Source organism: Artemia sp. Qi Xiang Cuo, chromosome 7, assembly GCF_049724085.1.
Source record: "Artemia sp. Qi Xiang Cuo chromosome 7, ASM4972408v1, whole genome shotgun sequence".
In the NCBI taxonomy this organism is placed as follows: Eukaryota; Metazoa; Arthropoda; class Branchiopoda; order Anostraca; family Artemiidae; genus Artemia; species Artemia sp. Qi Xiang Cuo.
In genome coordinates, this window is record NC_142800.1 from 22,420,697 (window position 1) to 22,445,553 (window position 24,857).

The following is a 24,857-nucleotide window of genomic DNA, read 5'->3' on the forward strand; positions in this document are numbered from 1 at the left end:
AAGGGAAAGGAGGTTTCAAGGCAGGCAGGTATACACACAGCAGTGACACCAGCTCATGGAAATTATGGGGGAGGGGGGGGGGGAGGTATTTACGTATTATAGCGAACATACTGTTGTTCTCGATCTGTTGTAAAACTGGTTTTTCTGTGTGCAATCAGAGATAATTAGCTCAGTCTGTGAGGGTAAACTACTATAGGCTACAGGTATATTTTAATTAAATATTTAATATATAGAGTTGGTAGGATTAGGTATTTAACATAATGGTGTTCTGGATGGCCTGCTTTCCATAATTCTCTGTTGTAGTTTCCACAATTTTGTTACTAAAGTATTATGTTTTCATCATATTTTAGTATTTTTCATTATGATTAACCTAACTTCACTTCTTGAGTGTGGTCGTTTTAATACGTATAGGTATTGGCAAAAAAAAAAAAAAAAAAAAAATCAGACTAGAAAGAGGAATTTTTTCAGTATCTTGAATGACATTACCAAAAAGCTACTTATCATAGAAAATACCAAAAAAGGTATTTTTCAAAATTCTAAGGGGTCATATATTCAGGAGACGTGACCCTCCTCTGCCTCCTAATAGACGCCACTTATACACAATGTTTAGCCCTTTTAATCAGTGCCATCTGCCTCTCCAAGTTCTCAAGATTTTAACCATACTCCTAATTTGTTTTATATTTTCCTCACGAGTCACCCGTTTTCGGCATTTTTTTTTTTTAGTTTATGAACGTTATAAGCAATATGTCGCCCAGGCACATACACAGGATGTTATTCGGGGAGAGGGGAGCTTAATAAAAAACATACTTTATTTGATAATTTTTATAAGATGTGCCTGGAAAATTGATAAAATTTAGGATTTCTGGGGAACGACCTGGGCCCCAACCCCCTCTCTCCATGTACCTCCGTGATGTAGCAGCTGTAAGCTTGATTTTGCTTGATTATTAGACTAATAGCCAGCTTTCAGATATGTTTTTTCAATGAGTTTCCGGAAACATAAACTTTATTTCTTCCAGGAAACGGAATATCGCGACGGCAGTCGTCTTGACTTGATGGCGTAAAATATTTATATTCTATTATGCACCCATTCTTTTAAGTTTTCTTTCAAAATATTGGTGCTCACCAACACATGTGCTTGTACTTGGAAATTGAGGGGGAGGGGTATCACTAAACAAACCATTTATTATCACATCAAATTACAAGCTTTTAAGTGTTGGTTGACAGATAAATTTGAATATTCAGAAGAAAATTCATGAAAAAAGGTCAAAAGAAAATGATAAACCAGATTTAGCCATTAAATGATAAAACTTTTTTAAGTGATTCATTTGTTTCCTTCTTTCTTTACTTACTAACTGTTGCAATAGTTGTTTCATTGCATTTTTTTCTATTACAAAGCTCAAAGATATTTTTATAATATTAATAACACTTGAGACAGAGGGGGAGGGGCATTGAAAGAAAGTTTCTTTTTACCCAATGTTGCGCATAATTTCATGATTAAATGGACTGAAATTATTTTAGCGCATTAACAAATTTTAGACCTTTAGATTGGATATCTGACCTTTTCCAAAAACACATTGTTAAGGACTCGTCAGAATGAAAATTCGTAACATATTCAGCGGTCTAACTGAATATTTACTCGGGAAATGGGAAGGTATATCCCAGAACTATTGGAAGGATCTTAAATTAAAAATGTGGATTCCAGTTGCCAAAGGCACTTTTCTAAGTACAACTGAAAACAAAGTTGAAGATATTTATATTTATATATATTGAAGATATAAATATTTATACGCCAATATTTTTTTTAATAACAGAATTTCTATGGAGGTGCTGCCCTCATTCAAAACCAACTACTACTAACAAATCACCGCAACACCAGGTCTACTGAGGCCCACACAGCTGCGCACACTCCTCCTCCAACCGAATCTATTCAAAGACTCCCTCTTTAAAATTTCCAAGAAAGTTCCAATTTTCTTTAAATCCTTCTTTATGACATCCTCCCACCCCAACCACGGACAACCCACCTTCCTTTTAGCCCCAGACGGTTGGCCAAATAGGACAATCTTCGGTAATCTGTCATTCTTCATCCGCAAAACGTGAAAATACCCCCCGAAAAATATCCCCCGCGGAAAATAAACCCCGCAAAATACCCCCGAAAATACACCCCGGAAAATACCCCTCCGTGGAAAATAAGGCTTTCCAAAATTTGAGAATTTTATTCGAGCTTTTTTTTTTTTTTATTTCCGTAGGGGGAACGAATTTTGGTATTTGTATATTATGCGCCACTCACTCAAGTTTACGCTGTGTAAAATTCGAGAACACATCAGTTTTTTGTTACTTTTTTCGTTACTTTAGAAATAAATTTGTGCTATAGGTTTGCACATTAGGGGGAGGGGGTAAAGTATAGCAGGTCTTCATGCAAAATGTGTTTGATACAATTATTTTGCATATTAGATATATAGATAAATAAGTATATTTTAAAGCCAAATATACGGCCATGATGACAATAAAATAACATAAATGAAAGGCACAAATAACATAAACTTTGATCAGCGATCATCATAAAATACTTAAATGAAACACTACATTAACCTAATAATAGTACTTAATACTTGGAAAAAAGGTCATTGAAAAAAGAAACACTTAACACTTGGAAAAAACACTAATGTTTTTGTGACAGAATACATGGGAAATGTATAATTTGGGCTACATATTTGCACATAAGGGGGGGGGGTATTTTCTGCGGGGTATTTTCTGGGGGATGGGGTATTTTCAGCGCGGGGGGTATTTTCTGCGGGTATTTTCCGGGGGGGGGGGGAGGGGGTAAACGCCTAGAACCGAAGAATCCATAGGCAATTTCTCTGGAAAAACATCTAGCAAATCTTCATCCGCTTTTCAGAGCACCCATGCTCCTGAGCCATATTTGACCACTGTCATCACTGTAGCTTCCAACATTCAAATCTTGATTTGCAGACTTATCTTCCTATTCTTTCAAACTTTTTTTAACTGTGAAAAAAAAAATCTGAGCCTTGGCTATTCTACTTTTAACATCTTCGCGGCTCCCACCGTGTTTACTAATAATACTACCAAGGTAAATGAAGCTGTCCACCTGATCAATCTTTTCGTTGCCCAACATCGCATTTTCATCTTCACTTATTCCTAGAATTAGTAACTTAGTCTTCTTAATATTAATTTTCAAGCCTATTCTAGTACCCTGAACTTGCAAAACCTCTAAGAGTTCATTCATTTTGCTCACACTTTCATCTTTTGCTCACACTTAGATCATCAGCATGATCTAATTCCAGGAGAGTTTTTCCACCCCATATGATTCTGTGGTCTCCCATTGTCTTTCCTGTACTGCTTAAGACAAAATCCTATCAAAATGGTCCATATATAGGGGGATAGGACACAACCCTACTTAACTCATGATTTAATACGAAACCAGCTGCTAACCTCATTTCCTATGTTAAGCGTAACGACACTAAAAAAAAACGGAAGATGAGCGTTTTTGTGTTCTTGTCCTTCAATAATAAACATTCGTATGGGATACATGCTAAATTTGTATTTCAAATTTTCATATAATATTTGAACCAGCTTAAAAAAAACTACATTTAACAATCAGATTGGGTAATAGTAAAAAAATGATATATTAATCAAATTTATTTGTAAACGAAAATTCGCAGCGCTCTCTGGGAGATTTCTGAAATTTCTGGAGCACAACAAGAAGAAAAATAAGAACTACATCATTTTTGCAGCTTAGTTTCAAAATTCAAATGTGAATGAGAATTTTGAATAGGGTGAGAAACGAGCACAAAGCAATCTAGCTTTGAATCTCATTTTGAATATAAAAAATTTATTGAGTTTAGACTTAGGCTGTATACAAAAAGCTATTGGCATAAGAAAATTTACTTAATTTTAGAAAAAGCGGGGAATACCCAGAAAAAGACGTGATCTTGATGAAAATTACTACATAAAGGATTACATGTATGAGAACCCCAACGTGGAAACGTCATCCTTATACAGGCCCAGATTTACCAATAGGCCCACTAAGCCCGGGCCTAGGGGTGCACAGTAACAGGGGGCACAATAAATTATCACTGAGGGATTTTTTCTTAACAAAAACTGGACTGATGTGATTTTTTGTCAAAGTGGCAGGTGCTCCGCGCTGCCACGCTGTCTATTCACAGAAAAGTGATTTTAAAACAACACAGGAATTCTGTGGCCACTTATAAACTGTCAGATGCCTCCCAAGAATGGCAGCTGAGAGTTCGATATCATCTCTCTCCTTCATTACTTCTGGCTCATCAGTTGCGTTCTGTTCAGTGCCTCCACTACCCCTGAATTTTCGAAGATTTCCGCAAAATCTCGCAAAACTGGAACAGCAAAAACGCTTGAGTGTAGAAGTGTCAAAGCCAGGGGCGGGTCCAGGATTTTCTGTAGCGGGGGTGCATAATAGGTCGCTCCGATAAACTTGCAAACAAAGAAATACCAGCAATTTAAAGGGAACCTCAACAATTATATGTCGTAGGTTGGTAGTGGAACTGGTTGTAAATTTAATCTAAAATCTGGTGAGGGTTAAAGTTCTGATAAATCTGTTGAAATTCAAATTATGTAAAAATATGGATGCAAAATATTGTAAGTTATAATAACAACTCCACCATAAAAAAAATAAAAAGCTGTTCACCCTCTACATAAAAGTATGTTATTTAATATATTTTGTATAATTTTTAGCCTTTACACTTCTGACCACTGTAGAGAGTGAGTTAAGCTTTGTATTGTCAAAAAAAAAGAAAAAGAAAAAAAACGGTCTGGAACCATCTTTCGGAGTCATGCATTCTTTGTGACTATTTGTATAGGTCAAACCATTTAGCATGTCACATAACTGTATGCCGTCGCTTAGTAATTATGATGGTAATAAAGAGTAGGAAATGAGAATTAAGATACAACTCATATTCTTCAACGCAGGTATCTCATTTAATATTTTCAGAACTAAAGATTCACTGCTTTGTCCAAAAAAAGATGAGAATTTGCGACATATTGGCTCAACCGTAGTTTTCAAAGTTTGAAGTTCAGGTGCGGAATATAAATTTTGGGACAGGAACACGTTTAATAAATAACATGTCATTGACGCATCGGAAAATCTTTCATTCATATAAGAAATAATGTAATCTGGTACTGGAACATAAACAGCTCTTTGCAATAAAGAGGACATTGTCTTGTGAGACAGTGGGGTAATTTGATCGATAACTTTTTTTCCCATTCTTGGAATGCAAACAGTCACGTCCATAGCTTCCATAGCTTTCTCTGCAATTTCAAATATAATCTGGAAAAACCTCATGGTTCTCCCTCTTTTTAATTATAGGCTTAAGGGTTTTGGACATTTTTTCTGTGGCTGAAAATAAATCTAATGTTTACGTCAGAAGTAATCTGCTTAGCGCAAGAGTTAAGTCAGTTATATCACTCAAATAGTAAACAGTAATAATAAAGTCGTAGGTTAAAATTGTGCACAGCAAGCAATTCGCTTTTGTCAATGAACAACTGTCACGTCATGAAGACAGAATTCTAAGTGTTTCAACTATTTTAAGCATATCATCTCTGAATCGCAACATACTTTCGTGATGTTCAACCCAAATAGTTTTGCAGCAACTTTGTACATGATGACCTAAACATTTTTAAGAAGAACATTTCGTTTTTCCCAAAGCACTAAAAAAACTTGCAACTTCTTTAATACTGCCTTCACCTTTCCTGGCATATTGGCTTTTATTGCCTTTGGAAATCAGTTGGTTAAGAGCATGATTTTGGCATCCACAGAGGCTGCTATTTTTAGCAACTTTTAGACCCCTGATACTGCCCCTCGTATTTAAGAAATGTTGACACTGCATCCAGCGCAATCTATGCCAAAACAATTGTCAACGATTAATCCAATGTCTTCCATTAGCTTGAGCACAGACTTGCTCAAAAATTTCACCTGTGATGTTTGGTTTATGTTCAATTATACCCTTATAATGCGCTGCGTGAAGGTCCATAGATCCAACAAAGTCTTCTACAATACTGTTGTCATAAGCATAGTCCAGAGAAAGACTAAGTTGTGAGGTATGTGACGCGTCCGTGGTTTCGTCAAATATCACAATCTAAAATTCAGCTTCGTGGATACTTGTTTCTATTGAAATTTTTGGTATTGATACCTTTTCCATGTGAAAAAGGGATATCGTCACAGCAAGTGCCACTTCCTGCCATATGTTTTATAAACAGACAATTTTAGGCCTTATAGAACTAAAGCCCTACATCCTGAAATATTCATTAAGTATGCATTACATAACAAGCATTACATAACACTTCTGAGGTTCTCAAAATCGCTAGGTGCTTCTCCTTTTTCAAAAACCCTACTCATAATTTCCAGTAACCTATCTCTAAATTTGTAACCACCATACTGAAAACATTCGCTTACCACACTTTCAGCATCTAGTGCCTTAGTATCTTTGAATCCTTTCAGTACTGTCACAAATTCTTCTTCGCAAAAATTGATTTTCTTTAAATCCAAAGTCTAAGAAACCTTTTTCATTCTTTTCTATTTCTATATCTTTTCCTGTAACTCTATCACGATTTAGCATATTCTTAAAATGTTTTGCCCAAGTAAATGTAGTAAAAAAAAAAAAAAAAAAAAAAAAAACAAAAAATGAAAAAAACTCACATCTTAATAACCTCCAAAATACTGCAGTCACTGTAAAATATAGTGATTGCAGCTTTACTAAGATGTGAGTTTTGTTTATTTACGTTTTTTATGTGTTTTTTAGTTATATGTTGCGTTAAATTTAATTTAATTTTTTTATCCCAAAATAAAGGCTTCTGGACGTGGATTCAAAAGACTCAGATTTTTATATTTTAAAGTTTGTTGTGGTTTCGTTATTGTTTTTTTTTTTTTATCAACTGTTTATTTAAATTATACCAATTTTTTCTTTCTTGTTTTTTATATTAAATAAAACAGTTAGTGGTAACGAACTGTAAGTAAGGAGCGACCCGGCTCAATGGTAACCGAAACTCTAGAAAACGGGTTTTTGATATAAATAGATATATAAAAAGAATCAAATTTCAATGCTGATTTCAAATATATAATTTTCGTCAAGTTTAGTGCTACCCATTAAAAGTTACATGCCTGAGAAAATTTGGCTGATTTTCAAAAAAAAGGGGAAAGACCCCCTGAAAGTTATAGAACCTTAATGAAAATCACACAATCATATTCAGCGTATCAGAGAACCCAACTGTAGAGGCTTCATGCTCTTATCTAAGAAAATGTGGTATTTTCCATTTTTTTCCCTAATAAATATCAAGGTTACGGTTTCATTTGTTTTTTTGTTTTTTTTTTTTTTTTTTTTAACCAGGGTTTATCGTTTAAACCCCGGTGGCCTAGAATATCGTGGAAGGGCTCATTTGAACGGAAATTAAAAGTTATATTGCCCTTTTTAAGTGACCAAAAAAAATGGAGGGCAACTAGGCCCCCTCCCACGCTTATTTTTTTCCCAAAGTCACCCGATCAAAATTTTGAGATAGCCATTTTGTTCAGCATGGTCTAAAATATGATAAATATGTCTTTTAGGATGACTTAATCCCCCGAAGTTCCCAGAGGGAGGGCTAAAAGTTATGAACTTTACCTAATGTTAAAATTTAGTATTGTTTATTGGGATGTATACAGAAGTTTTCAGGTGTTTTTTTTTGTGTTAGGGGTAGGGTTGGGGGGGTCGGTGGTTATGTTGGAGGATCTGTTCATGATGGAAGTTTTCGTGGGGGAAGGGAAATTGCCATGAAGGGGGCGCCGGACTTGCCAGCATTATTTAATGGTTATTGGGAAGTATACAACCATTTTCAGGAAGGATTTTTTCTGGAGGGGGGGGGGCTATAGGAGGGGGTTACTCTGGAGAATATTTCCGTGGAGGATGTTTCTTTGGGGTAAGGGACATTTCTATGAAGGGGGCGCCGGATTTCCAAGCATTATTTAAAAAAAGATCCAAAATTAAATAAAAAAAAAACAAGTTTTTTCAACTGAAATGTAAGAAGGAATATTAGAACTTAAAACAAACAGAAATTAGAACGTATGTGAGGGGGTTCTCCCCCAAGTCAATACCTCACTCTTTATGCTACAGTTTTTTTTTAGTGCTTTCAAAAGAGCTATCTATTCTAATTAAACATACTTTGTGATTCAGTGTTTAGTGAATCTAAATTTTTTTCTGCTTTTAACGTAAAGAGGGTGTTACTGACTAAGGGGAAAACCCCCTCATATACGTAATAACATATAGGATACGTAATAAAAAAAACAATAAAAAAACAAGCGATACGGCTCAATAGTAATCAAAACTTTTAAAAACGGTATTTTGATGTCAAGAAATGTATCAAAAGAATGTGTTTATAATGCTGATCCTAAATATATAAATTTTATTAAGTTTAGCATTACTCATCAAAGGCTACAAGCCTGAGACAATTTACTCGATTTTTTAAAGAGGGGGAAACATCCCCTACATGTGAAAGAATTTTAATGAAAATCACACCGTCAGATTCAGCGTATCAGAAAACCCTATTACATAAGTTTCAAGCTCATATCTGCAAAAATTTGCAACTTTGTATTTTTTGCCAGAAGAAAAATATACGAATATAGAAGTTAGTTACGTAAGTTAATTTGTAAAGACATCCATTTAGCAAAAGAAAAGTAAAATTTTTATGCAAATAAAAGCTGCATTAACTATAAAACGATCAGAAATTAAATAAAAAAAAACAAGTTTTTTAAACTGAAAGTAAGGAGCGACATTAAAACTTAACCCGAACAGACATTAGTCCGGATATGACAGGGGTGGGCCCAATCTCACCGCCTCGCACTTCACGCTACGATTTGCCAATGTCTCACAGCTTTATTTTTTAAAACAATAAAAAAATTTTGCATAAAGAGCGAGGCGGTGAGGAGGGAACAGCCCCTTTCGTGTACGGACTAATTTCTGTTCGTTTTAAGTTTTGATGTTGCTCCTTACTTTCAGTTTAAAAAACTTGTTTTTTTTTATTTAATATCATACAGCATCCACATGCACTCATGTCTAGTTCCTGAAATAATATCTTTGAAGAGCTCCTTTACCTTTAAAAATGCCCATACGAAGCTTAAGCTGCTTATGGCATTGTTTGGGGGGCGGTTGGCAAGAGGGGCAGCTGCCCCCCAACAATATCAAAAAAAGGAGAAAAAATATCATATATCTCACGCTCCTTGACTTTTCGGATCCATCTTGCCCCCCCCCCCAGTAAAAATGCTGGAGATTCACCCCTGCCTTTTTCCTTTCGGCAATTCCTTCCTTCATCTTACATAATGACTTTCTCTGGGAAGTATGGTCTAAATTTGAGTTTCGGGAGGGGGGAGTTGAGTATTGATGATTGATGAACAATGGATTCGTAATTATTTTTATTTTGTATTTTTATTGTATTATTTTATTTATATTTTTCTGTACTCTTATTTTATGATAATAATCATTATTATTTTGATTTGATTAGTTGAATAATTAGCTTAATAGGTATGTAGTTACGTGGACTTTCAGACGACCGCAAACCCTCATAAGTCTCTCTTAAGTGCGAAAGTGTTGTTTATTTTATTTAATTATTTGTTATTGTTAAGAAATAAAAGTCGATGCTGTTGCAACCTGCTGCATTAATAAAGTTTAGCTTGCCTAAGCCCCAGCCTTTGATAACTGAAAATTAAAAAGAGGAAAATAGAGATAATCCCAATATAAGGGCTAAATATCCTTAGTAGAGGTATAATATTTAACAGGAGTAATACGAGGAGCAATACGAGTAATAACTAATCTTTCAGTAACTAGCAATGACATAACGTTACAACTGATCATTTCTAATTAAATATTGATTCATTTGTAGTGTCCCGCTTGATGGGATCCGGTGGTCCTGGATCAGGCATGAATGGAACTGGAATGAATATGAATATGGGCATGAATATGGGAGTACATGGGCTAAGTGCGTGTGGAGTTGGAGATGTAAAGCCTTTAGGTGGTGTGCAGTTCCCACTACATGCTCAAAGGAGGAAAAGAAGAGTGCTATTTACCCAAGCTCAGGCAAGCATTTAACTACTATTTGGTTTCTTTGTAGTTGGGGCTTAGGCTAAAGCTAATGCAAGGAGCAGTAAAAGTTACATTGAAGGAAATACGGGTACCCGGTTTTCATTTTCATGTGAGGTCTTGATTTCATTGTTTCAAAAAGGATCAATTTTAATCAATTTTGAAGACCTATATATTCTCAAGAATCCTTAAACACCATATATGAAGAAACATTCCCACTAAGCAGTCTTCCGAAAACAACTCTGAACCCCCCGCCCCCCCCCCAAAAAAAGAGATACCCACTCTTACGGAAGAAATGAAGTTACATAAAGCGATCTTGCATGATCAAAAACTCATTGCTAAATATTTTTTTTTAAATAGTCTTGTCTTTAAAAACTTCCTGGAAATATCTGCTTTAGAATGGCAAAACTGATTTTGGGGGACAGAGACCTAGCTGCGCTATTTCACATTTTAGAAGGAAATTTTAGCCTGATCAGCAAGACTACTACCAAAACGGGCTACTGTAAAAGGGTTTTCAAAATCTGCCCAGAAAAACGAAAGAAATGTCCAAAAAATAGCCAAAAAGTGTCTCTCTAAGTAACTGTCTTGTTACAATAAAAGCACAAAAACACAATTATCCTAAATTTTTCATTTTTCATTTTCTCAAGCAAAGTCAGACACTTGTACAAGGAAGAGTAGGGAGAATTTCATTAAAAGTTATACTGAAGTCCCCCTCCCCCCCACACACACACAACCACCAAAAATATGCAGATTGTGATTCGAAGGAACGTAAATCTTAAATGTAGATTTTGGATCGTAGGACACTAATAATAGCAATTAATGCGAATCCAAATGTTGAAAGAACATTCTTTTCAATGTTTTAATATTAACGTGATGAGCGAATTTAAAAGCAAAGTAAAAGAGAAGTTGGCTAATTCAGACAGAATGTATTTGTATAAATTATAGAAAAAATGTCTAAAATCATTAGAATAAACAATATAAATCAAGGTATATTTATGTCCGGCGTACCTCCTCCCTATCTCTGAGTGTATGTTGGCAGTATTGGTTTGAATTACTTCCCAAAAATATTTAGAATAAAATCATCCATTTTTAGAATTCAAACAACCCTCCTCCCGAAACAAATGTAGCTCCTCCCGAAATTAATGTGGTTTTTCCGTTAAAAGGTTATTTACATGTAGGCATAACTATAAATAGTTATTTCCACATACAAATAAGGCCTTATCTCCAAAAAAAAGCGTTTGTCCGACTCGTAAACAACGTAACAAAAAAGAATACGATTTCTTGTTTTTAATGCGGGTTTTTAAAGTTTTTATTGTGAACTCTCCTCCCCCTCCAAATTTTTTACTCCCCCCCCCCTCCCTCCAGGAAAAAAAAATCCTGGATACTGCCCTGCTTCGTATAGAACAAGTTGTCGTAGAAACTTCAAAAGGAGTTCATGCGATTGGAAATTGAAGATTCTAGTGCCCTTTTTAAGAGTCAAAAGTGATTAGAGGGTAAGCAGTCTCCCCCCCCCCACACGCCCATCATTTACCAATACACATCCAATGAAAATTTTCAAACAAACATTTTGTTCACCATAGTTGAAATGTCCAGTAATTGTGTCTCTGGGGATGTCAAACTCCCAAAAGCCTCAGGGCAAGGGCTATAAGTTATAAGTTATGGTAGTTGCCCATTGTTAACATATAAGGTTCTTATGGAAGGAGTGGTCGTATAAACTTTGAAAGGGCTCGTTCAATTAGAAATTGGAAGTTCAAATTGGAAAATCCCTTTTTAAGAGTCAAAAGTAACCGGAGGTCAACTAGCCCCCATGCCCTCTTTTCGCTAGACGCAACTTATCGACATTTTGCGAATGCCACTCTGTTCAAAATAGTCCAAAGATTATATAACAATGCCTCCAGGGTTGACACAAGCCCCCAAAGCCTGGGAGCGAGGGTTGTAAGTTATGCCCCAAGGGCATATAAGGTTCTTATGGAGTGGTTGGTCGAATGAACTTTGGAGGAGACTCAATTGATTGAAAATTGCAAGTTTTAGTTTCCTTTTAATAGTCAAAATGATTGGAGGGCAACTAGCCCTCCCTCTCCTCGACATCTTTTCCACAAATATATCCCATCAAAATTATGAGATAGCCATATTGTTCAAAACAGTCCAAAGACCCTATAACAGTGCGTTCGGGTTGACATTACCCCAAGAACCTAGGGACGAGGGTTGTAAGTTGTGGTTTTTGGGAAATAAGATTTTTACTGAGATTGCAAGTTATAGTGCCCTTTTTAAGAGTAAAATTTCCCATAACACATCCAATCAACACTTCGAGACAACTATTTTTTAGCATATTTGAAAGGTCCAGTAATTATGTCTTTGGGGATGTCACCCCCCACAGCCCACACGGCAAGGGCTGTAAATTAAGTAATCTGTACATTTTTGCACATAGTATATGTTATTGAGAAAAGTGGGCATATTTAACCTTTACTTTCAAAAAAGACGAAATGTATTAAGATGAAACTTTCATTAGAATGTTAAGGGGAGTGCTGAACTAAATCAAAATGCATTATGTGCATACGGATTGCCAAAGTGGCGTAATTTAGGAATGACTAAGTATATTAATTTGGAACTTTCAGGAAATGATAAGGGTGATGATCGATTGACCAAAAAGGTAATATTTGATGTGAACCTCCGCTGAGAATATTGAAAGAAAAATCAAAGGATAAGTTGAGGGGAAATTTGAACTAAATCAAAACATGCTATCTGCATACAGATTGTCAAAAGTACATATCAGCAGTATTTTTACCGTATCAAGATGAAACTCCCAGGGATGTTCAAATTACCAAAAGGCAACATGTACAAACTACTACTGCTATTAATACTACTGCTACTACTGTTACTTCTACTACTAATACTACACTGTCAGTGCTACTACTGCTCCTACTGCTACCACTACTACTAGGATACTAGTAATATTAAGACTAAGCGCATGAAGGCGTAAATTTGACAGCATATTGAGGGGAAAATTGAACTAAATCAAAACACACTATGTGCAAGCAGATTATCAAAAGGGCTTAACTCCAGAATGGATTTTGGTATTAAGTTGGAACTGTCAGAGAATACATAAAGGGGAAGATCAATTGATAAAAATATAATATGTACATGCTACAGATATTACTACTTCCACTGCTACTTTTACTGCTATTACTACTACTACGACTGCTACTAAACTGCTCCAACTACTACTTCGTTGTAGTTTCTTGTAAGACTAAGAGAATTAAGATAAAAACAAAGCTTCAAGGGGGAGTCAAAAGGGCACATCGTAATATTTTGAAACGGCTTACCGTATCGAGATGAAACTCCCAGGGCATCATGAGGGCAGTGTTCAACTTACCAAAAGGCAACATGTACGTGCTACTACTGCTATTAATACTGCTGTTACTCCTGTTACTGCTACTGCTAATACGACACTTGCTACTACTTCTCCTACTACTACCACTACTACTATGATACCAGTACTATTAAGGCTAAATGTATGAAGATACAAACTTGAGAGGACGTCGACGGGAAACTTGAAGTAAATCAAAACACACTATGTACATGCAGATTCTCAAAAGAGCATATTTCAAGAATGGATTTGGGTATTAAGTGGAAACTTTCAGATAATGCTTAAAGGGAAGATTAATTGACCAAGAGGCAATATGTGCACGCAATATGTGCTACTCACACTACTACCACTGCTTGTACTCCTACTACTGCTACTACTAGCAATACTACTACTGCTACAATATTACTACTACTACTACTACTACTACTACTACTATTTACTACTCCAACTCATGGTTGCCGACTTGCATACTTTTCGTGTCCAGTATTTCCAACCATTTAAGAAGAAGTAGATCAAATCAAAGCATAAATAGCAAATGAAAACGTGGTAATTCAAAATTAAATTTTTTAGAAGGAACTCAAAAGCTGTTTGTCGCAACTACTCTTCTTAGAAATGGAAAAATGAGTAGGCAACATGCAGAAAGGTGATGGAGAAGAACAACCAGAAAAAAACCCTTTCAAAGTCTACTCTTAAGCTAATAAAATTCTCCAGAAACTTTAGGCCTATGCACCATTTTAAAGTGCGAATCTCTGAATGTGGTGGCCATTTTTCAGAAATAAAAATCTTATCTTATAGGCCAGGCACCAGGGGCTGGTTTTCTTAGATCATCAAATCCTCCTAAGCTTTTTGAAAATGCTTTGAGGTAGTATATAAACACTTGAATGTTTTGGCATAAAAATAAGCCTTTTTTATTCAAGAAAAACAGACAAATCCTCTTGATGTTCTAGCTATATGCAAGTCAATCCTTTTAGCTGTGAAAAGAGCTGGAAGTGAATCGTGATATTTTGTTGTTTATGTGCTGGGAACTGTTATTTGAAGATATAACAATTAATTTGGTTTATGAACTTTATTAGTACCTATGGAATTATGTGTTGTTATTGATGGACTCCGAAATCTCCTCGATTGACATTGTAAGGGCATCAAAATAAAACGTTGTCACTTGTATCATTGAACATTTTTACAATTCGCTATGCATGTGATTTGTGTACAATAGAAAATTTAAATTTGCACTTCTGTGTTGTTGGGATAAATTGTCCAGAAAGACTTTTTTCTCTGATTCACATGATCTAAAATACCCCTTTCACGGAACTCTTGCCTCATTCGCATTTACTCATATGGATTATTATGATCAAGCTTAATGTAATCAAAGCAAAGCAGTGCTTTCGCCGAACAAGCAGCTATCCACTTTCTGCAAATGTACCAGAAAACTACTCATTTCATACAAAGTTCGAAAATAAATTTACAAGAAAAGGAAAGAAAGAGAAAATCCAGTACAGGAAAAAGAAGAATTATCGTCAGCTATAGTTCATTACCAGCTAATTGGTCCTCTTATATTCCTTTTCAAATATTCAGAAATAATGGGGACAAAACCTTATCTAAACATATAATGAAGTCAACTATAGTTTAGTTAAATATCCAAGCAAAGAAAAATAACACATGCACATTTCTAGCAGAACATTATCTTTTAAGCTATAAAAACAACGTTAGTAGTTATCTAACTCATTCTTTGGAGGTTGATTTAAATAGAGAGTTCTCCTAACTTTATTTTAAATACATTTGAAAAACTTAAAGGAAATATGTTTGGTGGTCGCAAGATAACTTATAATTATATTAAAATGAGTGGTCAGAACAGTTAGAGGGACTGGGAATATTTTTTGACTTGCACTCTTTTTTAGCAAATTACCTCTTTTTAGACGTCGGCAGTTGGTAACACTGCTCCAGCAACGAATTCTATTACAAGTACTTGTAAGGCTAAGAGTTTTAACATGAAAATTTCAGGAAGTATATGAGAAAACAGGTCATCAAAAGGTTGACATTTCATATCGGCAATGGCATAGCAACGGTTAACTGTACTACGTTGAAACTTCCAGGACTTGAAGAGGGGGATGTTTAAGTGACCAAAAAATATGTTAGTATTGCCGTTACTGCTGTTACTAGTGCTATTACTGTTAATAACTAGTACTAATACTACTACTGTAACTGCTGTTACAACTATGCCCAGGGGTGTGAAGGTGAAATTTTCAAGAAATAAATAGAGGGGAGGGTGTACTGAGTCACAACACGCTGTCTCTATGCGGGTTGTCTTAGGGGCGTATCAGCAATATCTTAGGAACGGTTCGGTGTGTGAAGTTGAAACGTACCTGGGGGATGTTGAACTAACCAAAAGACAATGTTTGCATTTTAATGCTACTGCTTCTACTCATACAGTTACTACAATGGCACTTACATATTATACGAGAACACTCGAAAAGTGATTTTTGTTTAATGGTAATGAAATAAAGAAAAATATTATTAAATTAAAATAGGCCTACTTTATTAGCAAAAATAGGCTAGGTTAGGCAACAAACCCTTATCCTGGAAAATATAATTGCCTGTTCTTCGGTCCTTGGCAAATCCCAAATCTGAGTTTGAACATCCATATTGAGAGACTATATTCTATCACTTGCATTGAAAACTAACCGGTTATTGTCCTATCTGATCTTCGCGATCCAAATTCTAGAGAGTTCATCTGATCTTCGTGATCCAAATTCTCGAGTGTTTCTCGTATCATACACAAGTACCACTACTACTACTACCACAACCACTACTAGTATCTATTACTGCTACTGCTACTAATGCTAAGCCTACTACTATTCATTTTACTTCTACTGTTACCACTGCTACTACTAGTACTTCTACTGCTGGGACTAAAGCTTAGGGCAACTAAGTCGAAACCACAAACACTATGCGCGTACAGGTTGTCAAGAAGGCATATCTACAATGCTTCAGGAGTGGTTTATGGTATTCAGCGTCTGTTGAGGGAGATGTTGAAAACAAATTAAAGGTGCTATGTGCACACTATTACTAATGCTACAACTGCTACTACAACTATTGCTACAACGCAAGCTAAGGGTATTAAGGTGAAGCTTTCAAGGATATTTAGGCGAATGTTGAACTAAATCCAAACGAACTCTGAGCAAGTAGATTATCAAAAGGGTGACACAACAATATCTCTAGAACGGCTTATATTATTAAGTTAGACCTTTCAGAGTAGGTTGTGGTGGATTTTGAATTAGCAAGAAAGCACTATGCGCATACTATCGTTACTACTACTAAAATTGCTGTAACTAAGCGCGCTAATGGTATTATGGTGAAACTTATAGGGAAAGTTTAGGGGAAGTTTTAATTAAACAAAAAACTATATGTGTGTAGGTTTTCAAAAGGGCATATAAGCAATATCATAGAAAGCGCAGCGCTATCATAGATAGCAATGCCATAGAAACTTTTAAAGGAGCTAATCTGATTGGAAATTAAAAGTTCTAGTACCCTTGTCAAGAGTAAAACTCTTTCCAAACCCATTAATTTTCCAAACACATCCAATAAAAATTTTGATAAATGCCAATTTGTTTAGCTTATTTAAACAGTCCAGTAAATATATCTCTAGGGATATCAAATATGTCAACCCTCCACAATTATGCAATTAACCCATTATACTTTAAAATTAAATGTTGTTTTAAAACTAAACCAAAAGGCATTATGTATGCATTGTTGCCAATAAGACATCTCAGTATATATCCCAAGACTTTCCCTTGTCAGGGAATTCCCTTGAAGAACCTTGGAAAAAAAATCCCCTTGGAATTTTTGTTTTTTTATTTCAGAATAAAGATCACAGATGCGTATTTATTTGATTTGTGTTTGTTTTTCCCATAGGTGATTAAATAGAACAATGTTGAAACGAGATTGGAAAAGGGCTCATTCGAACGGAAATCAAAAGTTCTAGTGCCCTTTTTAAGTGACCAAAAGATTGAAGGGTTGCTAGCCCCCCTCTCACGTCCTTTATCCCCCAAAGAGACCCGATCAAAATTTTGAGATAACCAGTTCCTTCAACATAGTTAACAGATCTAATAACTTTGACTTTTCGGGATGACATGACCCCCTATAGCCCCTGGAGATAGGGCTATAAGTTACACAATTTCCCATTGTTTACTTCTAGTATTCGTTACGGGAAATATGCAGAAATAGCTGGGGGGAGGTTTCTGCGGGGAGGGGATTTTCCACGAGGAGAAATTTCCATGGAGATCAAAGTTTCCGGTGGGAATTTTCAGGGGAAATTTTCCAAGGGGGATGGAGGAGAATTTTCTGACATTATTTGCAACACGGTAGGAAACTAAATAAGATATAACTTCCGGCGGCTGGGGTGGGAGGATATCATAAAGAAAGATCGAAAAAAAATGGAAACTTCCTGGGAGGGTGTAAAGAGGGCTTTGAATTGATTGGGATGGAGGAAAGGAGGAAGAGTGTGCGTAGTTTTGTTGGCCTCGAGAGGCTTGGTGCTGTGGTGAGTTGTTAGTAGCAGTAGTAGTTTAAAGAACTTTAATAATTTAACGCGAAGGTTGAGGAAAGGACAGTCCCCTTGTATACGGCACAGTTTATCTGTGTTTTAAGTTGGAATGTTGCTTCTTACTTCCAGTTGAAAAAACTTGTTTTTTTTTTTGTTTATCATATTAAGGAGTAAACGGGTTTTAAGAAAATACAGAAAGCATAATGAGTGCACTAGTTATTGTTTTGTTTATACTACCTTATTTACATTATTATTGATTGTAATTGCAACTGTATACTCAACTTATTGATTTACTTGAAATATAGGTTTAATAGCAAATATGTGTCAGTAATTACCAAGAATAAGTTTTATTTGGTATAAAAAGCAACAGCCAAGTTCAACTATGTAATCTAATAATTTAGGTGTATGAACTAGAACGTCGGTTCAAGCAGCAAAAGTATCTGTCAGCGCCTGAGCGTGAACATTTGGCAAGTTTAATTCATCTGACTCCAACTCAAGTCAAAATTTGGTTTCAAAACCATAGCTACAAATGTAAGAGGCAAGCTAAAGAAAAACAAATGGCAGAACAAGCTGTGAACTCTGTAAGTAATTGTTAACGTGACTGTTTTAATTATCTAGGGTACTTATATAAAGTATGATAAGGCCTTTGTTAGACAATCCTTGTTCTTGCGGTCGCAACCTGCAACTGAGCTTTTATATTTATAGATTTATCTGTACTTGTCAATTATCTAGAACACACCCAAGTTGATTCAATTTACAGGTACACGGGTTGAAATAACTTAGACGCTTAAAAGACAGATAGAACATATCTAATCTAGGCTATATATTTGCAAATTAGCGGGGTCGAGGGATTAAGCATAACGGGGTTTGATGCAAAATGTAACCTAACCAAAATATTAACTCTATATATTAAATAGATAATTAAAATATACCTACAACGTAAATTTTCCCTTGAGCCTAAACTAAGTTATCTCCGAATACAGATAGCTATAAACCGGTGTTGTCTCATCTTGCAGATAAAAATTCCTGGGTGTCTTCTAAATAATTGACAAGTACCGATTTATCCATATCCTTACAGTTTCTGTGTAGGCTACTTACAGTTTTTATGAAAATTTATTGCGATAAAGCTAGAATTGACTCTTCGGGGTTCGAGTGGATCTTCTCTGGATCTAAAATCGGGGCAATAGGCTGCTAGTTTTGTTACTCGAAAAAAAAAATCAAGGGTACCTAAAAACAGGGAGACCGATTGCTAACTTCAGTGATCAGAAAAATTCAAAAAGTGATTTAGATGACACGATTAATTAATACTTTATATAGAACAGAGGACAAATCTTCGATGATGTACTACCTCCACACCCTCCACCTCCCCCTTCCCCCGGGTGCATATATGCATATATCCGTATATGCATTTTTGTTAGGTTTTTTACTCGTTAGGCATTTTTTCTTTCTTCTTTTTTTTTTTGGGGGGGGGTCAAGTCCTGAACTCCTCCTGTATACAGCCTTGTACACAGGGATGTACTATCATATCATTTATCGTATTTACTCGTTTTCGAAGATCACCGGGTTTGGTAATCGTCTATGCTTCCTTTCGGGGGGAGTTGACCACCTGCGATCAATACGATGCTAGATTCTAGTGACAACCATTTGTAGCATAACGAAATTAAATATCACATAGGATTTCTTTTTTTTACATGAGAGTAAAGGTAACCTTAAACTCTTAAATCGAAGGGAAGTTACCATAAATATGAGAAGGGGGGTGCTATCCTTCTTTAGACTTTTATTTTTATGCTAAAGTTGAACTTGGACTTTCATAAAAAAAAAAAAAAAAAAAAAAAAAAAAAAAAAAAAAAAAAAAAAAAACTCAATCAGAAATGTATAACAACTTTTATCTTAATGCTTAAAGGCTAATAAGCTCCAAGTAAGGTTCAAGTAGAACTTAACTAAAAAGCAAGGGATCGAGGTGAAGTTCTCATTTTTAGAGTAAGTTCTGTTCTTTTAAGTTTTAACATGGGTCTTTACAGTGAAAAAAGTTTTGCGTCGGAATGACTGCCTCCTCGTATTTTAGGCAAATCTTAAACTTCTTAAATTGTCTATGGCGCTTAAGAACGAATTGCGCCTCCGAGCAAGGGCGTATCCAGATTTTTTGTTGGGTGGTGGGGGGGTAATTTTTTCGGGGAAAGGGAGGGCTTACAGGAAAAAATCTTTACAAAACACATCCAAAAAATTAGTGTGAATTTTGTCACTTTTACAAGTCGAACAAAAATTTAGGGGGAGGGGCGGGGTAGAACCCAGAGCCCCCTGCCTGGATACAACTTTGCCACCGATTGTGAGTGTACATTTGAAAGCTGGTAAATTCGTATAAGTTTTTCATTGTCTTAAGCCAAGTGAGCCCCTTCTAGTTTCCCCTAACATTCAGTTGGCTCTATTTGGCCCAATTGCCGCTAAGTAGCCAACAATTATAAAAGCGACACTTTGTAGTAACTTGGAGCAAGTTTATACTACTGTAAGTTGTGAAATATACCATATCAATTCTAATGAACCTGGGCTTTATACTGCAATTAAATAGAAAAAAAAACAATTATTTTCAGCTGATAGTAAGGAGCAACATTAAAAACTGAAACGAGCAGAAATTGTTACGTATATTAGGGGGTTAGCCCCCTCGTCATTACCTCACTCTTTTTGCTAAAGTTCGAATTTTGTTCCAATTCTTTAAGAATGGCCCATGAATAAAACAAAGTTTAATTAGAATAAATAGCCGTTTTGAAAGTACTAAAAAAAGCTTTAGCGTAAAGAGCAAGGTAGTCTATTGACGAGGGGGTGGACCCCCTCATATACGTAAAAATTTCTGTTCGTTTTAAGTTTTAATGTTGCTCCTTACTTTCAGTTGAAAAAAATATTTTTTTAATTAAAGTTCTGATCTTTTTTAAATAATGCTGGGAAATCCGGCACCCCCTCCCCCGATCCCACCCCCACCCATAAAAAATCCCCCCTGAAAACATCTGTATACTTCCCAACAACCAATACTGTATCTAAACAATGGGCAAAGTTCAGAACTTGCAGCTCTTGCTCCGGGGACTGTGGAGGATTAAGTCATCCTCAAAGACATAGTTATTAGATTTTTTGACTATGCTGAACCAAATGGCTATCTCAAAGTTTTGATCGGATGACTTTGGGAAAAAATGGGTACGGGAGGGGGCCTAGTTGCTCTACAATTTTTTGGTCTCTTAAAAAGGGTACTATAAATTGTAACTTCCGTTCGAATGAGCTCTTTCGCGATATTTTAGGACCACTGGGTCTATGCGATCACCCCTAGAAAGAAAAAAAAACAACAAACAAACAAACTCGTATCCGCGATCTTTCTTCTGGTAAAAAGTACAAAATTCCAAATTTTTGCAAAAAGTAGCTTAAAACCTCCATAGTAGGGTTCTCTGATATGCTGAATTTGATGGTGTGATTTTTAATAAGATTCTACGACTTTTAGGGAGTGTTTCCCCCATTTTTTGAAAATAAGGCAAATTTTCTCAGCTCGTAGCCTTTAATCGGTAAAACTCAACTTGATGAAGCTTATATATTTTTGAAATCAGCATAAGAATCCAATTCTTTTGATGTATCTATTGGCATCAAAATTCCGTTTTTGAGTTTCGGTTACTATTGAGCTGGGTCGCTTCTTACTTACAGTTCGTTATCACGAACTGCTTAATATGTAGAGTACAACTTTTTCAATGTTTTTATGTTTATTTTTTTGTATTTCTTGAAACATTTTAATGATTAATTGATCTTTCAACTAAACAGAAAAGCCGACCATGCAGGAAGTGGATAATACGCTAAAAATGAAATTTTCTGCAAATTCGTCACTATTTTAAACTAAGATCTCCGTGATGTTTTTTTTTTTGAAATTTTTGGGTGCACAGAGTGGTCTGTAGCCGAGCAGCCCGCATTTTTTAGCCACCATCATTAGTATTTGTAGCAGATTAACTCTAGATTCGTTTTAATAGGACTTCGGTGCAGGAAGCAGTTAGCAAACGAGCAGCCAGAAGTTTGTAGCCTAAAAATGCAATTTTTCTTGACATAATAACCAATCGTTTTTGTAAAAAAAAAAGAATTCTAGTTAGAAAAAAACATGTAAACGTTTAAATATATTCAGTACTGCTTCGTTCTAAAATTTTAAGAAAACTAACAATGAGTACGCTTTCAGAATTCACCACGTCGTGTAAGTGTCCCTGTCCTAGTCAAAGAAGAGAAACATCTAAGCACTGACCATAGTGGAGCAGATTCACCAACATCTCCAAGTGAACGCGAGGAGGAATCTCCAAGTCCACCCCCAACTCAGCTGAACAACCCTTCTGCTCCTTCGCATCTCCAAGGACAAGTTATTCAAGGAGTAAGTTGGCTATCATAGTCATAGCAATAGCTTTTCAGTTTTAGAGAGTCCCTTCAAGGCTAAGTTCAAACTCTTTAATATCCGCTAAAAAAATCATTTCAAGCAATCTATATTGTCAAGAATATGCCAAACATCTACAATATGTCAAGCATGGCATATTATATTAAGTATTCTCCAATAATATTTAACTTCTAAGTTTCAAAATGAAATGGAATTTGAACTAAATGTACATATACATGATGTATATATATATATATATATATATATATATATATATATATATATATATATATATATATATATATATATATATATATATATATATATATATATATATATATATATATATATATATATATATATATATATATATATATATATATATATATATATATATATATATATATATATATATATATATATATATATATATATATATATATATATATATATATATATATATATATATATATATATATATATATATATATATATATATATATATATATATATATATATATATATATATATATATATATATATATATATATATATATATATATATATATATATATATATATATATATATATATATATATATATATATATATATATATATATAATCCATGTAACTGCGTTTATGCTATGTGCGAGAGGCCAAATCATCATGTAGAGCTGTAAGATGATTTTCAGAGATTTTTCTTATTCAAAAATAGTCAACAGATATGTAAAAGCTGAAAAAATACTTTTTTTATGCGATAGGTTCGCCACAGAGTTGTAGCAACAAAATAAAGTCGTTAAGAAAATCGATGACAGCTGTGTTTTTAGCCAATCTTTCAGTCTTTGTAAAAGCTGAGGTTCTATGGGTTTCTATGACCACATGATTAAAAGCTTTTCATAACGGACTAGTAAACAGGTTGTGATATTTATTATTTCTCTTTCTGTGTATATCGCTTCAACGATCAAATGCATGCAAAAATTGGCGATCGAAACATCGGGCAATATATATATATATATATATATATATATATATATATATATATATATATATATATATATATATATATATATATATATATATATATATATATATATATGCGCGATAACTAAAGTTGCGTTAATGCTGATGAGAAAAAACAAATAGGATGAAAATATAACAGTTTATAAACAAAATTTGGCTATATATTTGTGTGCGTCTGTCTGTATTTAATCTTCTGCAAAATGACACAGGGAGGGTAATAGACCCGAGCTGCGATTCCAGGGAAGCACGAGCTATTAAGCGGGCTGAAGACCGTCACAAAGATAGTTTATGTCGTTAGCCTTAACAAAAATAGGCGCTCTCGGCCGAAAAAAAAAATTAATTGAAACGCTAAAAGTAATTAATGAATAACAAATCTACACGATAAGAAAATGACATCAAAATGACCCTAACGTCGGCAATGCATGGAAGTTCAGCTAAGACTTACAGTTTACCGTTATAAATTTTTGTCAGCTGTAACGAAAGACTAAAAAGTAAATAAAAAGAAAGTTGAATTCGATAAATGTGCCAAAATTACCATCGCTTAATTCCCTGTAGCTTGTTAAAAGATTAACGTCGAAAAGAAATAATGAATTCCCCCCTTTCAAATAAATCAATGCGATATAATGACACTCAACTGGCCCCCTTTCAAACAAGGTACAACATAATATAATGGAATTAATTTACATACAACTTAGTTTAAAATGAACGCTTCCATATGGATTCATCCTGCTGGACTTTCCACTTTGCATCCTGGCATACGGTGGCTGGCGTTTACCCCCCCCCCGGGCGATTACCCCCGTAAAATACCCCCAGCATAAAATACCCTCCCGCGGGAAATACACCGTCGGAAAATATCCTCCCGAAAAATACTCCCCGTGAAAAATGAGGCTTTGCAAATTTGAGAGTTTTATTTGAGTTTTTTTCCATAGGGGGAAGGAGTTTTGGTTATTGTGTATTATACGCCACTCACTCAAGTTTACTCTATGTAAAACTCGAAAACAAACCGGTTTCTTCGGTTAGTTTCTTTCAGGTTAGCACGAGACAAGACAAAGACAAGACAAATTTGATGGGAAATATATAATTTGGGCTATATATTGGGCTATACGATTCCTGAAACACAATGGCCGTTTAATTAGAACAATAAGCTTTCTTTTTAAATTCTATAAAAAAAAAACTTTAACACAAAGAGCGAGGTCTTGAGGAGGAGGAAACCCCTATCATATATATAATAATTTCAATTCGTTTTAATGTTTGATGTTGCTCCTCACTTCCAGTTGAAAAACTTTTTTTTTATTTAATTACTTACAGATAGTATTTGTTAATGGGAAAAATAAAGGGCCTTGCTCTTTACTTGGAAGAAAAGTAAAGAGCCTCATTAAACCAAACATGAGCAGAAATAAAGTCAAATAATCTTCAAAGTAAAAACTATGGAGTCTAATAGAAATAAAATTAAA

General features: G+C 34.9%; 2 protein-coding genes across 2 annotated transcripts in view; one reads left to right on the forward strand and one right to left on the reverse strand.

The window, feature by feature from the left end:
• The window catches only part of LOC148950053 (uncharacterized), a 160,324-nt gene that overhangs the window by 18,049 nt on the left and 117,418 nt on the right, over positions 1-24,857 (reverse strand). The gene's annotated exons all lie outside the window — the stretch shown is intronic.
• LOC148950054 (homeobox protein Nkx-2.4-like) overlaps positions 1-24,857 on the forward strand; it is a 28,675-nt gene that overhangs the window by 576 nt on the left and 3,242 nt on the right. The window contains exons 2-4 of the mRNA XM_089092095.1: positions 9,898-10,091; positions 18,403-18,582; positions 22,197-22,382. Of these exons, the coding sequence (XP_088948221.1) occupies positions 9,898-10,091; positions 18,403-18,582; positions 22,197-22,382 (560 nt within the window). The remainder of the gene's footprint in view (positions 1-9,897; positions 10,092-18,402; positions 18,583-22,196; positions 22,383-24,857) is intronic.